This window comes from Perca flavescens, chromosome 9 (genome assembly GCF_004354835.1).
Source record: "Perca flavescens isolate YP-PL-M2 chromosome 9, PFLA_1.0, whole genome shotgun sequence".
NCBI lineage: Eukaryota > Metazoa > Chordata > Actinopteri > Perciformes > Percidae > Perca > Perca flavescens.
In genome coordinates, this window is record NC_041339.1 from 24,502,617 (window position 1) to 24,515,554 (window position 12,938).

The window sequence follows — 12,938 nt, forward strand, 5'->3', positions numbered from 1 at the left end:
AGCATGAAATTAACTGTTTTGCCAATCGTGTGTTGTAGGTGTGTTGGTGCGTTAAGAGTTTAGGAAAGTTGTTAAAAGTATTGAAAAAAGTGTCATAGCGATTGTGAAAAACTGTAATCTCAAATTGTCACATATGCTAGGTGGGTCCTGTTTTACAAAAATGATTCAAATCAATCTACTTGTCATGTTTTAGATAGGGAAAATGTGGGCTGCATTTGAAAATACAATTAGCTGTTTACAGATTTTGCCCAAAAGCTGAAGCCCTCCAACACGGCTGTGATTGACAGAAGGTGCACTACATCGCTTAAAAGTTTGCGCCCCTTTCAGCTGAGTCACCAGCATTAGTGGTTTAGGCCACAGGGTCTTCCTCTGCAGTGGTTTGCAGTGGTGGTACTTGTGAGAAGAGTGAGAACAGGAGCTGCAATCAAAATGACCAACTCCATCAACCACTGAAACCAAACATCCAACCAACAAAACCCCCCGTGATGCCTGCTGTTTTGTCCTAAAGTCATCAAATTGTGACTTCAAAGCCCCCAACTTCCTCTGCTGTGGTTAAAGTGTTGCCTTTGTGTGTTTGTGTGTGTGTGTGCGTGCATGCATGCGTGTCTGTGTGTGTGCATGCGTGTCTTGCTGATTTTTACTGATATAGCCACTAACATAGCAAAATCTGATGTATTTGGATTTTCTAAAAAAAGGGGACATTGTTTCTTGGAGGACAAGTTGCTGTTGATTCTCTCGAAAGTAACTTTTTTTTGTGAGCATGAAAACTGACTTTACCCAAGTCCATTGACACTGTTTTCTGTGTGTAACATTTTTCTTAAAACGTGAAGGAAACTACAGTTTGTGCTCTTCCTGAATTTCCACACATTACGTGAGTGACAGCCTCCTCAGCTGAGTTCAGTCTGCACCACATGTCCATGAACCTCTTTGAAGACTTCCGCTACAGGAGGTGCTTGTTATGCTGTAGGTAGATAAATAGTGTTCAAGCAAGTTCCTGTCTACAGTTTCCTCCTCTCAGGCACACAAACTGCTACTTTAGTAGAAAAATCAAACCAAAGGACTCAACACACCAAGGCAGCTCATATAAATCAGTAATATCAAATTCTCAAAGGCCACTTCGCCGGGCCTGCAGGCAACACAAATCTTCTATCATGGTTGATAACATTGTCTCAAAGTCTCTCGGGTTAGTTTTGATTGTCACAGCTCACATGGTATTCAACGGTAAGCTGTCTTCTTAGTTTTCTTCATTAAGTGGTTTCACGCTTTTATGTAACTTTTAAATGTAATTTTTACTGCTTTCTGTAACTTATTTTTTGTATTTCTTCTTTGTTCTGTAATAATCACATTTTTATTATTATTTTTTATATTAATTGTATTATATTATAGTTGTGTTTCTGTGGTGAAGTGTTCTCAGTTTGTCTGTTGTTGTTTTGCCACTGCACATTGAGCACATTAAAATGGGCACAACATGCTTGTTAAATGTTACACGCATTTGTAGAATGACATCGCTCTCATAAAATACTGAAGGCTTGTTTATGAGATAAAGAAAAGCAAGGCCTTGAGGCAACTTTGTATTCTTGTGGCATTTTATAAAACATTCCTATTAAAGCTCACTGAGACATTGTATGTTAAATCAGGTAATAAAACTAAAAATAAGCCCACAAGAGTTTAAATGATGTCCTTGAATCCTTCCTTTTTAAGTAATTGTGGCTCATAATGTGTAACCTATATATAATGACAGGATACATGGTTAGTGTGTGTGGGTGGTACTATACTGGAAATATCCTAAATGTTTTTGTAGGGGTTTTGTAGACATTAAACAGTTTTAACCACAAACTGACATCTATGACATATGTCCTCACACACACACGCACACACACACACACACACACACACACACACACACACACACACACACACACATGCAAGCACACACGCACGCACGCACACAAACACACAGTGAAGGGTTTAGAGGCTGTTTTCTAACAGATATAATGGTTGTCATACCTTAATCTAGTGCTTGTTTTAGGATGATTACTTTGCCCCCCAAAAAACATTATCATGCTTTAGCATGTGTTTAGCTCGGTTTTTAATATCCATTATGATCAAAATTAGCATTTCTATACTTTCTCATTTAGATATGTGGGATAACAAACTGAATAACCAATATGTTGTTCATGAAAGTGGATATTTTTCAACTACAGAAACCAGCTTTAGCTAAAGCTAGTGGCTATCTCGCCAGCTAGCTTCTACTCAAAATAACGTTTCTCAGTGGCAGGTAGTGCAGTAAGGGGTTGTAGAGGCCACAGATTAACAAATCAGAGTGTAGTTACGGCAACCTGGGCAGAAATACACAGCCTGAGAGCAGTTACTTTAGTTTAGTTTGGTTTTTAGTCTTGTTTGTAGTTACTCCGTTTTGCTTTTATATTGCAGAGTAGTCATTGCAATCACTTACTCGTACACATCCCTTGTCTTGTCTCCATACAGGTACCAGCCGAGCGGAGGTCACAGGGATCCTTGGCAACAGCATCAGCCTTGAATTCAAATTTAACATCAATGTCACAGGACATTTAGCATTTTATACAAACCACACGGGCAAGATTGCTGAGTATTTACAGGGCAAAATTTCCTCAAGCGAAGGCGATTTTTACGTCAACCCTAAAAATATGTCTGTGTTTTTCCACATTACAAATCTCAAACTAAATCACAGTGGAATTTATTGGGCCAGTATGTTCATGGACTCAGGACCCGTAATAGAAAGTAATAATCGGGAGCAGCTGATCGTCAGAGAGGAGAACAGAAGCAGCACAGGTAAGATCAGTCTCTATTATTATTCAAACTATATTATAATTAGGATCCAGGAAGTGACACCAGTATAGATCAATATTAAAGGGGGGCACTTTGTCAGTCTGTGGAGTGTGCAGCATACTGTAAGAAGACTAACGTCTAGTTTTTTTATGATGACGGTAGATTTATACATATAAAAATATTATAAAACAAATATTTACTAGTCCTACAGTAAATTACCAAATCATTGTCAATATCTTTTTAAAATATAAAGTTGGTAGTATTCTATATTTTCTTGTTGTCAACAAATCCAACAAAAAGACCAAAACCTTCAATGAATTGATTCTGCTAACAAGTATTTCCTGTGTAACAAAAGCTGGTTTGTGCCTCTGTGCCAAAGAGCTTCATTGTTATCAAAGAACTATTAAAAACACATCAAGGAGCAACCATTTTGCACTGGGTGACCATTCATGAGGATTCAAATGTGTGTACTATGGATATAATCCTCATTACATGTAATATCAAATTGCCATTTTGATATTGTGATATAGTGGATGGACTGCACTTAAAGTTCTTTTCTACCTTAGCAGGACAAAGTGGTTTACATTGCCTCCCATTCCCTCATACATACTCACACACTGATAGGGACGAAGCTGCCTTACATTCAAGGACATTCAACATTAAGACATGGAAGAACTGGAGATCAAACCACCAACCCTATTTTCTACATAGAATTTGAATTGAATTGAATTGAAAAAACTTTATTAATCCCGATAGGGAAACTGGTTTGCCACCAACCATACAGCAATCGAACACAATACACAACTAAAAAACAAATAAACAAACAAATAATTCTGGACTAGTAGACCAATAGACCGTGATAAGGAGACAATAACACAGTGGTAGCAGAGTCGCCAGCAAGGGGGGCGGCGCCTCAGATGATTAACGATTAAATTTCTGTTAATTGCTAATGCATGTTAGCATGCTAACATTTGCTTCTTAGCACTAAATGCAAAGTACAGCTGAGGCTGATGGGAATGTCATCTTTACGTTTGCAGGTATTTAGTCATAAACCAAAGGTCAATTTAGAATTTTGGCTTGACAATGGCTGTAGATGAAAAAAATCATACAATTCATCCTCAGGGGGACATAAATGTCTAACCCAAATTTAATGGCACTATATCCAATAGTGGCGGAGTGACCAATCAACATTCCAATGCCACAATGCTATGTAGCATGGTGAAAAATTACAGTACCCATGTGATTTATGAAATTACTGAGCTTTTTTAATATAAATGTGACCATTTTAAAGATTTGTATTTTTAGTAGAAAGGAATGGGCTTCCAAAGGGAAGTCAGAAAGTAGTGAGACAGACAGACTAACGCATAGTTTTTGTCTTATCATGGAAATTGTTGACAATAAGTATATAGAATAACAGTTACTTAGAGCTGCTACACCTTCACTTAAGCTCACATCAGATATGCTATTTGACACCTCAAAGTATATTAGTGTCTGTGTTGGGAAAATGCTCATCTTGTTATAATAAATAAAAATATTATACTGTATTAGTCTAATTGTACACATCAAATATAGTCAAACAATACATTTCATTTACATATACAGTAAGTTAGAGTCTTTTGAACAATTATATTAATAAATAACCTAACCATTGTTTAAAGATATGTTGGTGAGAAGAAATAATTTCCTGCAGAGCTATAAGTGTGTATTTTCATAATTTCTTTTTAACACCTACAGTTCCTCCAAAGCTGAATGACACCACAACAAAAAAAGGCAGTGGAAGTCCCAGTCAAATCGTCATCACTGTCCTTGTGGTTTCACCTGTCGTGCTCTTGGCAGCAGCACTTCCCTTGTTGATCTGGTGTCTCGTGAAAACCAACGGTAGGAAAGTGACAATCCAAAAATTCCTTTCTTCTCTGTATTTTTTATACTTATCTGCCATATCTGATACTTCAGGTTTTTCTGTGATATTATTTTTTGTTTGTTTTCAGGTTTGATTTACAGTGGCCCTTGATTGCTTGTAATGTTGCTAAAATAGGAATTTAAGCTATACTCAGTATGCACAGAAGTGTCAGCTGAATTAATAAAATCTAAGATATAATGTTAATGTTTGACCTGATACAGCTGGAAACTTTAATCCAAAATTGCATGTAAATTATGACTGGGATTCATTTAAACACAGAGACAATAGTATTTTCTAAATTTTTCAAGCAAGGTGAGAAGAATAATTGTTATTCTGTGGAAAAAAAATTGCAATTGTGTGGTGAGATGCTCAAAAATGCAAACAAGATTGCAGTTTCACATCCTTTTGATACATGATGATTCACAGCTTCTGAAAAGACGTCCTCCCTCAGTGCATGCAAATGTGAATGCATCTACTATCACAAAGGGATAGGTGGAAAATAAAACACTTGCATTATTTGTTCACCATTACCAGCGCTTTCACTTCAGAGACAAACCCCTCTGGCCTACTTTGAGTAGGAACACCGCCTCTTTGAAATATTTTGATACGCTTTGCGACCTCAGAAACCACACTTGATGATTTCCCGAAGATGTATACAAATGCAAAGTTTCGCTGACGGTGCGCTCTTGTATTAAGTCATGCTAGTCCAAACTTTGTCCACAGATAGGGCTGCAAGTCTTCAACCACACAACTCAGCAAACGAGTAAACAGTAGGCCTACTCTTCTGCACCTTGTTGTCTGTTTTGCACTGCCAAATGATACTTGCGGTGCAGAGTTAGATGTGAAAGATTAATGATACAGTCAGACTTAATCAAACGATTACAGAATGAATAGGTTTTACTTCAATATAACGTCAATATGACCACTATTTTATCTCATCCTTTAAACTGACTATTGTAATTAGTGGTCCCCTAATACTGTATCTGAAGTCTCTTTCCCGAAATTCAGCCTTGGTGCAGAATTACAGCCACTAGAGCCAGTCCCACAATGAGCTTTCCTTAGTATGTGCCATTTCTGTGTCTGTAGCTATTGAGGAGGAGAGAGGGGGGGCAAGGTGGAGGGTGGGGGTGTGGCCTTGACCAACTGCCACTTTGATCGTTTGAAAGCCATGATGTCTCTCTCTTATTGTTGGGCCAAATTCTCTGGGTGGGCAAAGCAGAGAAAGGGGAGGTAACCTTGCTCCTTATGACCTCATAAGGAGAAGATTCCAGATCGGCCCATCTGAGCTTTCATTTTCTCAAAGGCAGAGCAGGATACCCAGGCCTCGGTTTACACCTATCGCCATTTCTAGCCACTGGGGGACCATAGGCAGGCTGGGGGAACGCATATTAATGTTAAAAAAACCTCATAAAGTGAAATGTTCATGCCATGGGACCTTTAAACAAATCTGCCTTACTAATTAATACTTTGTATCTTGTTTATTTTATTTTTTCAGAAATATAGAAACAATGTGTGGTTTTATGGGAAGTTACATGCTGGAATATTTACGGGCTGAAAAAAACTACTGCACAGTTAATCTGTTGAACTATTCGTGACAAACTATATTTTTATTATGTACTGTAGGCCTTCATATGTTCTGGTGCCACCAGCTCGTTCCACCTTAGCTTTATTCAGATTTCCTACCCTTTAACTAACTTAAGTCTTTCATACCTTATAACAAAGCAAAGCTGTTGATTAATGGTATATTCAAATCCACGTCTTGCACTGATTACAGTAAGTTGATGATTAGCCTGACTGGCTCAATATTTAATCTGTTTTGCGTCTTTTACAGACACACAACAACCATCGTCACAACAAAGCTCCAATCCCACAGTACAAGTAAGAACACACTTATCTTTTCCCGCCATATGTATACACCAAGTAAATATTTAAAACATATGCAGACATTTTTCAGTTGACTCTGACCGTCTTTGCAGGAAACAGTTGACGCATCCTACAATGTGCCTGCACCCCCACTGGTCTACAGTGTCCTGGACTTTCCCAAAAGACCTTCTGCAGTTCTGGAGATTAATCCAAGTGATACAGAGTACGCTGCAGTCAACTATCTCCCAGAAAAGAGACAAGCGTGATATGCAGCTGAATGTAAACCAGCTGCTCTCTCTTGGTTTGGGTAAAGATATCCAAGATGACTTGTAAGTATGCTAAATGCTTTTCATATCTCAATAATGAACCCTCAGAGCATGTACTTTAGGCTTCTTGCAATAATTTAGAAGCAAAAGAGTTTGGAGGGGAAGAGTTGTTGCTTGGGTTGTATGTATGTCGGTATCACTTTGTTTTGGTGGTCGTGAGATTGAAATGTTGACAGTTGCTGCGAAAAACCACAAGTCATCTCACATAGTTTTACAGTAACAAACAAAATTTTTGATTTTTATTGTTTTTTGTTTGCTCTTTTTTGTCTCATCTGTCCACTAAACCCTTAAAGGCAAAGTCTGGAGATATTTTTTGTTATTGTTAACAAATGCCATAAAAAGACCAAAACAATGAGTTGATCCTACTAACATTCATCCTACAACTATTTTTAGTATAGTCAAAGTCTAATATACATCTTATGCCTCTGTTCCTTACACCTCCATTGTTGTAAAAAAAACTAAACTAACTAAACACATCAGGTACTGTAGTTCATTTTGAGTCCCACAAACATTTTTTTTCTTCTTCTAAGTACTCACTGGATCACCAAATGTGTATTAATGCGCCACAAAAAAATAGTCCCACAAAAATGCACTATTTACTTCTGTTTGAGTAACATTTTCTTAAAACTACAGTGCCCAGCTGTTTTGGTAAATTATTTATCCTTTTGATTATACATTTAAAAAGAACTAAACATTAAACATCACATTTTTGTTTTTTACATACAATACATATATTTTTGTCTTCAGTAGGATCAAATGGGCTTGTGGATGAGTGCCACAAACAGGGTCAATGCATTCTCATGAACGGGTTCATATATCGTACGAAAGGTTATGCACACTAAAACGTATGGTATTATACGAAAACTAGGAGCCTGCTGACTGGTCACACAACATCGGCTACAGAGCTCCATGCTACAGAGCGGCAACACCGGCTAAGTTGCTCCGCATGGTGCTCCGGTTACGATTACGGTTAAGTTTAGGCAAGAAAAAGTGAGCATTATGCAGCAATGAAAGTTAAGTTTAGGCACCGAAATGACTAGTTAAGTTTAGGAAAAAGGTTGTAGTTTAAAATTAAAACACCCCCTAAGGACCACACAGTTCCTGGGTAAAAGACTTTTTTTTTTTTTTTTTTTTTAGTTTATTTATCAAGGACAATGCAGCGCACATTATTACATACAATTATCATAGTCAAGCCATAACAATGTGAGTAGATGTGTTGCATAAAAGGTTTCTAGCCAATTGGCTAATTTGCAACCCCAGTCCTTGGTCCCCCCCGGGAAGCAAACTCCACTCCCTGGCTTGAAAGTCCTGTGTGTCCACCCATCACCCCGACTACCTTGTATCAATGTGATGCACACAGCAAAGAAACAACAACTTGTAAATCATACGAATTACAGCGCTTATCTTTTCATAGCTTTTTGAATGTATGGTTCATGAGAACAGGCTGACAGGGTGGGGAAGTCAGAAAGTATTGAAAGATGGACTAACGTGAATGATTTTGGTATTTTCATGGGATTTGTTAATAATAACAACATATAGAATAAGGCCAGGCTGATCCTTTAAGCCACAATAAAAGCTTAAGTACCTGTAGGTAACATTGTCTCCAAATTAAAAAATAAATAAAAAATAAAATAAACATTTCTGAGGGTGTGGAGGGATGACAGATGACTGACAAGAAAATAAAATGTAACCATTAAACCTTTCCTGTCCAGATTAAATTTGGATTGCAGTGCTGAACGTGGCTGTAGTTACACCCATGACATGTCATCTTCAGCATGGATGTCTGAAATCTTTAAAAGCTCCCTTTGGGTTTCAGGTTGAGTCATTTTTTTACTTTTCTGTCAATGACTTTGTTTTTCATCATTGTTTTCGTCACAGTTTTGACACAATGTTTCCACTGTTAAAATAAACAAAACTAAGAACTATTAGTAAAATGAAACATTCTCAGGAAACAGTGTATTTATAGTTTAGAGAGCTCAACCTAACAGTACTGTATGTTCACAGGTCACAGACGTGACTTTCCATTTACTGTATAGTGTGACAGTTTGACACTCTTGCACCGATTTTACACATACAACAACTATCTGACACTATCTCACTGTCGTTTTCCACTGCATGTTCTCTGAAGTTCTCTTTTGGCAGGTGCCTACTGATGTTTTGATAGATTTGTCAGACAAAGTTTTCATTTATGTTCTCAATGCCACATGTTGATGTCATCAATGTGATGATACCCATGTATTCTACAGAAAAAAACTTACCCAAAATATGTGTTCACCAGTGGCAGATAAGCAGATTGAATATTCATCCCGGATGTTGATTGTTACTCAGGATGGAGAAAAAAAACTGGCAACCTGGTAAATGATGGTGTGTGTTTTTTTAATTGGTGACCACAATGGCTCGCAACCAAACACAGACTGAAGTTTCCTCTCTGCTCTAAAACCAAAATGAATGAATGAAATAGCAAAAGTGCATTTTGAATGTACCAAGTTTCTTGTCCTGTCAGGTGTTATTATTACACATACTACTGAACAGTTTTTTTCTTGAAATGTAGGAGTGATTGTCAAAATACAGTAATAATTTATTTTTTGTGCAAATAATGTCCTTTATCAATGTTGGATCTATGTAAGTCTTGTGTAAGTAAACAGAAAATACATTTTGTTTTGGTGGTATGTTCACGGAAGTGTTTAAAATGAGAAATAAAACACATTGTGTATGCTTCACAGTGTGTTAAGTTGTAAAAAATAAAATAAAATAATAAAACAATGTTTAGCTGCTTGCTCAGCTTGTTGGTGTTCTGAATAAAATGTCTCAATAATAATTTCCTCCCGTGCCTTTGTCTGCATTTCTATGTCGGAGTTGAAATTGCTGGCTGACATAATCACACTGGTTGAGTTTAACTTCAAGCAGACCTCACAGACCTTATCGCACAAGTACAACCTGGCCTGGTCTTCCCAAGCCTTCGGTATAGAAAGTCATGTAGTACTGATTCGCCATACTAATAGGGCTGTTCTCACGCAGGAGCTTTTTTTTGTGTGTCAGTGGGGCGGGCCCAAGTAAATCAACCCCACCATTTGTTTTTCCGCGAAGCCTACATGTGGTGTTGTCTCTCTAATGCTGCATACAGGGTCCCATGGTGCAGATGCTTGTTCAGCATTAAATACAATGAAACCTAGATTTGGACACCGCAAAGTCTATATTAATACTTTTAAAGCCCCCCAAAAGGCTGAAGTCAGCCCGGTTGCAGTGTGGCTCGTGGTAGCTTCTCTAACTTTTTTAGTTAAGATTTCAGACAATACAGCAAAACATGACAGTTTCATTTCATGGTAAAACTGGATAAACAGCTCACGTAAAGAAAAAAGAGAAAGAGAGCTAAATAAATGAGTGCCCATTTTCTCTCACTACTCAGGCATGTAGATGAGGGTAAACCCCAGAAAATTTCCTACAATTTGATATTTTCTACAGTCATTTAACAACTGAAAACAGGCTGTGGCTGTGGTGGGTATTGTCTCTTAATATTCTTTTAATAATCTCAGCTCTCCGATATCACTGATGCTCGGTAGATTTGCATACCAATGATTTTTCTAGGTGATTTTAATTACGCGTTGCAGAGCCCTTCTGCCCTGAACTGTGCTCATCTCATGCCAGTTTGTAATGTTTCCAGTCAGGATGCTTTCTATTGCTCCGCTGTAAATGTGATGGGCCACCAGCGCACAGAATGTTTTCCAGTACGGAGGGCAGCCTATATTATATATTGTGTCTTCTCCACTCGAAGGGCACCCTAAAGGGAACATTATCATGTTTTATCATACCTACCATTACCATAGGGGCATCCAAGAAGGTGCTTTTACTGTCTTTCTTTTTTAACATGAGGCAAAATTTGCTGTATGGTCTGCTGGGTGCTCTGTACTCAAAGGTTCCTTAAAAGCAAAACGGTACATAAACAATGTGCAAGGGAGTAATGGTCAGTATGAGATGACATCTCATTTTTGGAACCTGTCCTCCCCCCCAAAAAGTTGTTTGTTCCCGCAGCAATTACAATCCATATTTACGTTTATAGTGACCGTGCCCTCTAGTGGCTGTAGTAGTAATAATGATGGGAGCATAGTAAGGTGACGAAATATAAAGGCTGTTTTACCCCCGCAGGCCCCTGTGCGTCGCTGCGAAACGCCTCGAAGCCCTCTGCCGTAACTCGACATGCACCTCCAAAAATGTGTAACTTCGTGTCGAGGTGACGCAGACAAGGACTGTGATTGGTCAACTCGTCCTGTGTGTTTATAGTTGATATTTCAAGCAGCCTATTGTGGGGAGTAGCAACATGCTAGTTCACTGACATAAGCTTTACAAATAAACTCAGACATATTTTGGTTACATTGACGGGGTTATCCGTGTCTATATGTCAGTAACGTTGTGAAATTAGCACTTCGCCAGCAAGCAGTACTTTGTGGGCAGTAGTGCTAAAGTTTGATTGCTAACATAACATAAAATGTCTCTCTCTCTCTCTTTCGCTCGCGGAAATGGCAGAGTTTCGCGATTGACCCTGAGGAAACCACATACCCCCTAGGGTTCTGGCGGGGAAATGCACCGCGATGCAAAGAAACACGTTCAACCCCAACACAGAACTCTGAAAGGGTCACAACGCCGTAGGAGCTACGGCGTAGCTATTGCATAGCGTGGAGTTGACACAGAAGCATAAAACAGCCTTAAAAGCAAACAAGCATAGGACTTTCACCCAGGAAACCGGGATTCGTGTCCCGTTTAAAAATAAAAGTAAGCAGCGAGTTGTTGTTTTTTAACTTAACAAACTGAACTTTACATCACATTCTGTGTCACATGCGTAACCGGAAGTGAAGTAGTGTAACTGATGTACTGATTAACCAAAACCATGATCTTTTTCTAAACTTAACTTAGTGGTGTTTGTGCCTAAACCTAACCAAACTGCAACCGTTTCACAACGATAACAACATTGTTAAAACTGGGACCATTACATTCTCTGGTTAAGATGTGAGGATGGAAAACGCTCCTGTGGGTCGTATTTCCTGCCACTGCCAGGGGCGCTAATTTATGAAATGTTCCCATGAGTCATATTAGAGAGTAGGAAAAAACAACCTGTATCGTCGTATGGTTTGGAGGACTTTTGCTCTCTGATTACAGAGAGAATTTATCTGAAATATATATTCCCCTTTCTTTTAGAAGGAGAAAGTAACAAGTCCCCTTAAAAAATCTGGTATTTTAATATTGCCTTGCTGTGCCCAAACAATACATGAAAATATTACATTATAGTTCGTGAATTTGGCATCTAAGTAATACCTTAGTTGAAACATCAAACTTTTAAACATGACTCAGAGTGTTTGTTTCCACAGATGTTGCTTCATCAGTTTGGGACCTCCTATTTTAATCTTCTGTCCTCCATGTGAACAAACATAAGCCTTACCTGCAACTAGTTTAGCTCCTGAAATACCCAAAAGAAACGCGATGTGACATGGATTCACAAGCCCCAAAGGCAGATCGCTCAAACTAGGTGGCACTGGACCATGATTGTCTTGAAAACAGCCTTCTAGTGTCAAGCTTACATACATACAGTACAGGCCAAAAGTTTGGACACACCTTCTCATTCAATGTGTTTCTTTATTTTCATGACTATACATTGACTTACATTGTAGATTCTCACTGAAGGCATCAGACCTATGAATGAACACATATGGAATTATGTACTTAACAAAAAAGTGTAAAATAACTGAAAACATGTCTTATATTTTAGATTCCTCAAAGTAGCCACCCTTTGCTTTTTTTGATAACTCTGCAAACCCTTGGTGTTCTCTCAATGAGCTTCATGAGGTAGTCACCTGAAATGGTTTTCACTTCACAGGTGTGCTTTGTCAGGGTTAATTAGTGGAATTTTTTCCCTTATTAATAAAAAAAGCAAAGGGTGGCTACTTTGAAGAATCTAAAATATAAGACATGTTTTCAGTTATTTCAGTGGAGTAACAATAAGCAAAACTCATTTTTTAGTAAAAGGGGAAATATAATTTCTGTGACACCAT

At 38.2% G+C, this 12,938-nt stretch overlaps 1 protein-coding gene across 1 annotated transcript; it reads left to right on the forward strand.

The window, feature by feature from the left end:
- The first annotated feature begins 1,027 nt into the window (after positions 1–1,027).
- Positions 1,028–7,196, forward strand: LOC114562094 (uncharacterized). The gene is made up of 5 exons (XM_028588346.1): positions 1,028–1,221; positions 2,488–2,811; positions 4,543–4,686; positions 6,540–6,586; positions 6,685–7,196. Exons 1-5 carry the CDS (start codon positions 1,152–1,154, stop codon positions 6,835–6,837), a joined length of 738 nt encoding a protein of 245 aa, XP_028444147.1. The 5' UTR covers positions 1,028–1,151; the 3' UTR covers positions 6,838–7,196.
- Positions 7,197–12,938: the final 5,742 nt, after the last annotated feature.

Bases quoted from the DNA above. Each gene is read 5' to 3' on its own strand.
- LOC114562094 (XM_028588346.1), top strand. From the start codon at position 1,152: ATGGTTGATAACATTGTCTCAAAGTCTCTCGGGTTAGTTTTGATTGTC. The intron at 2,812-4,542 runs GTAAGATCAGTC...TAACACCTACAG, and splicing joins GGAGAACAGAAGCAGCACAG to TTCCTCCAAAGCTGAATGAC. The intron at 4,687-6,539 runs GTAGGAAAGTGA...CGTCTTTTACAG, and splicing joins GTGTCTCGTGAAAACCAACG to ACACACAACAACCATCGTCA.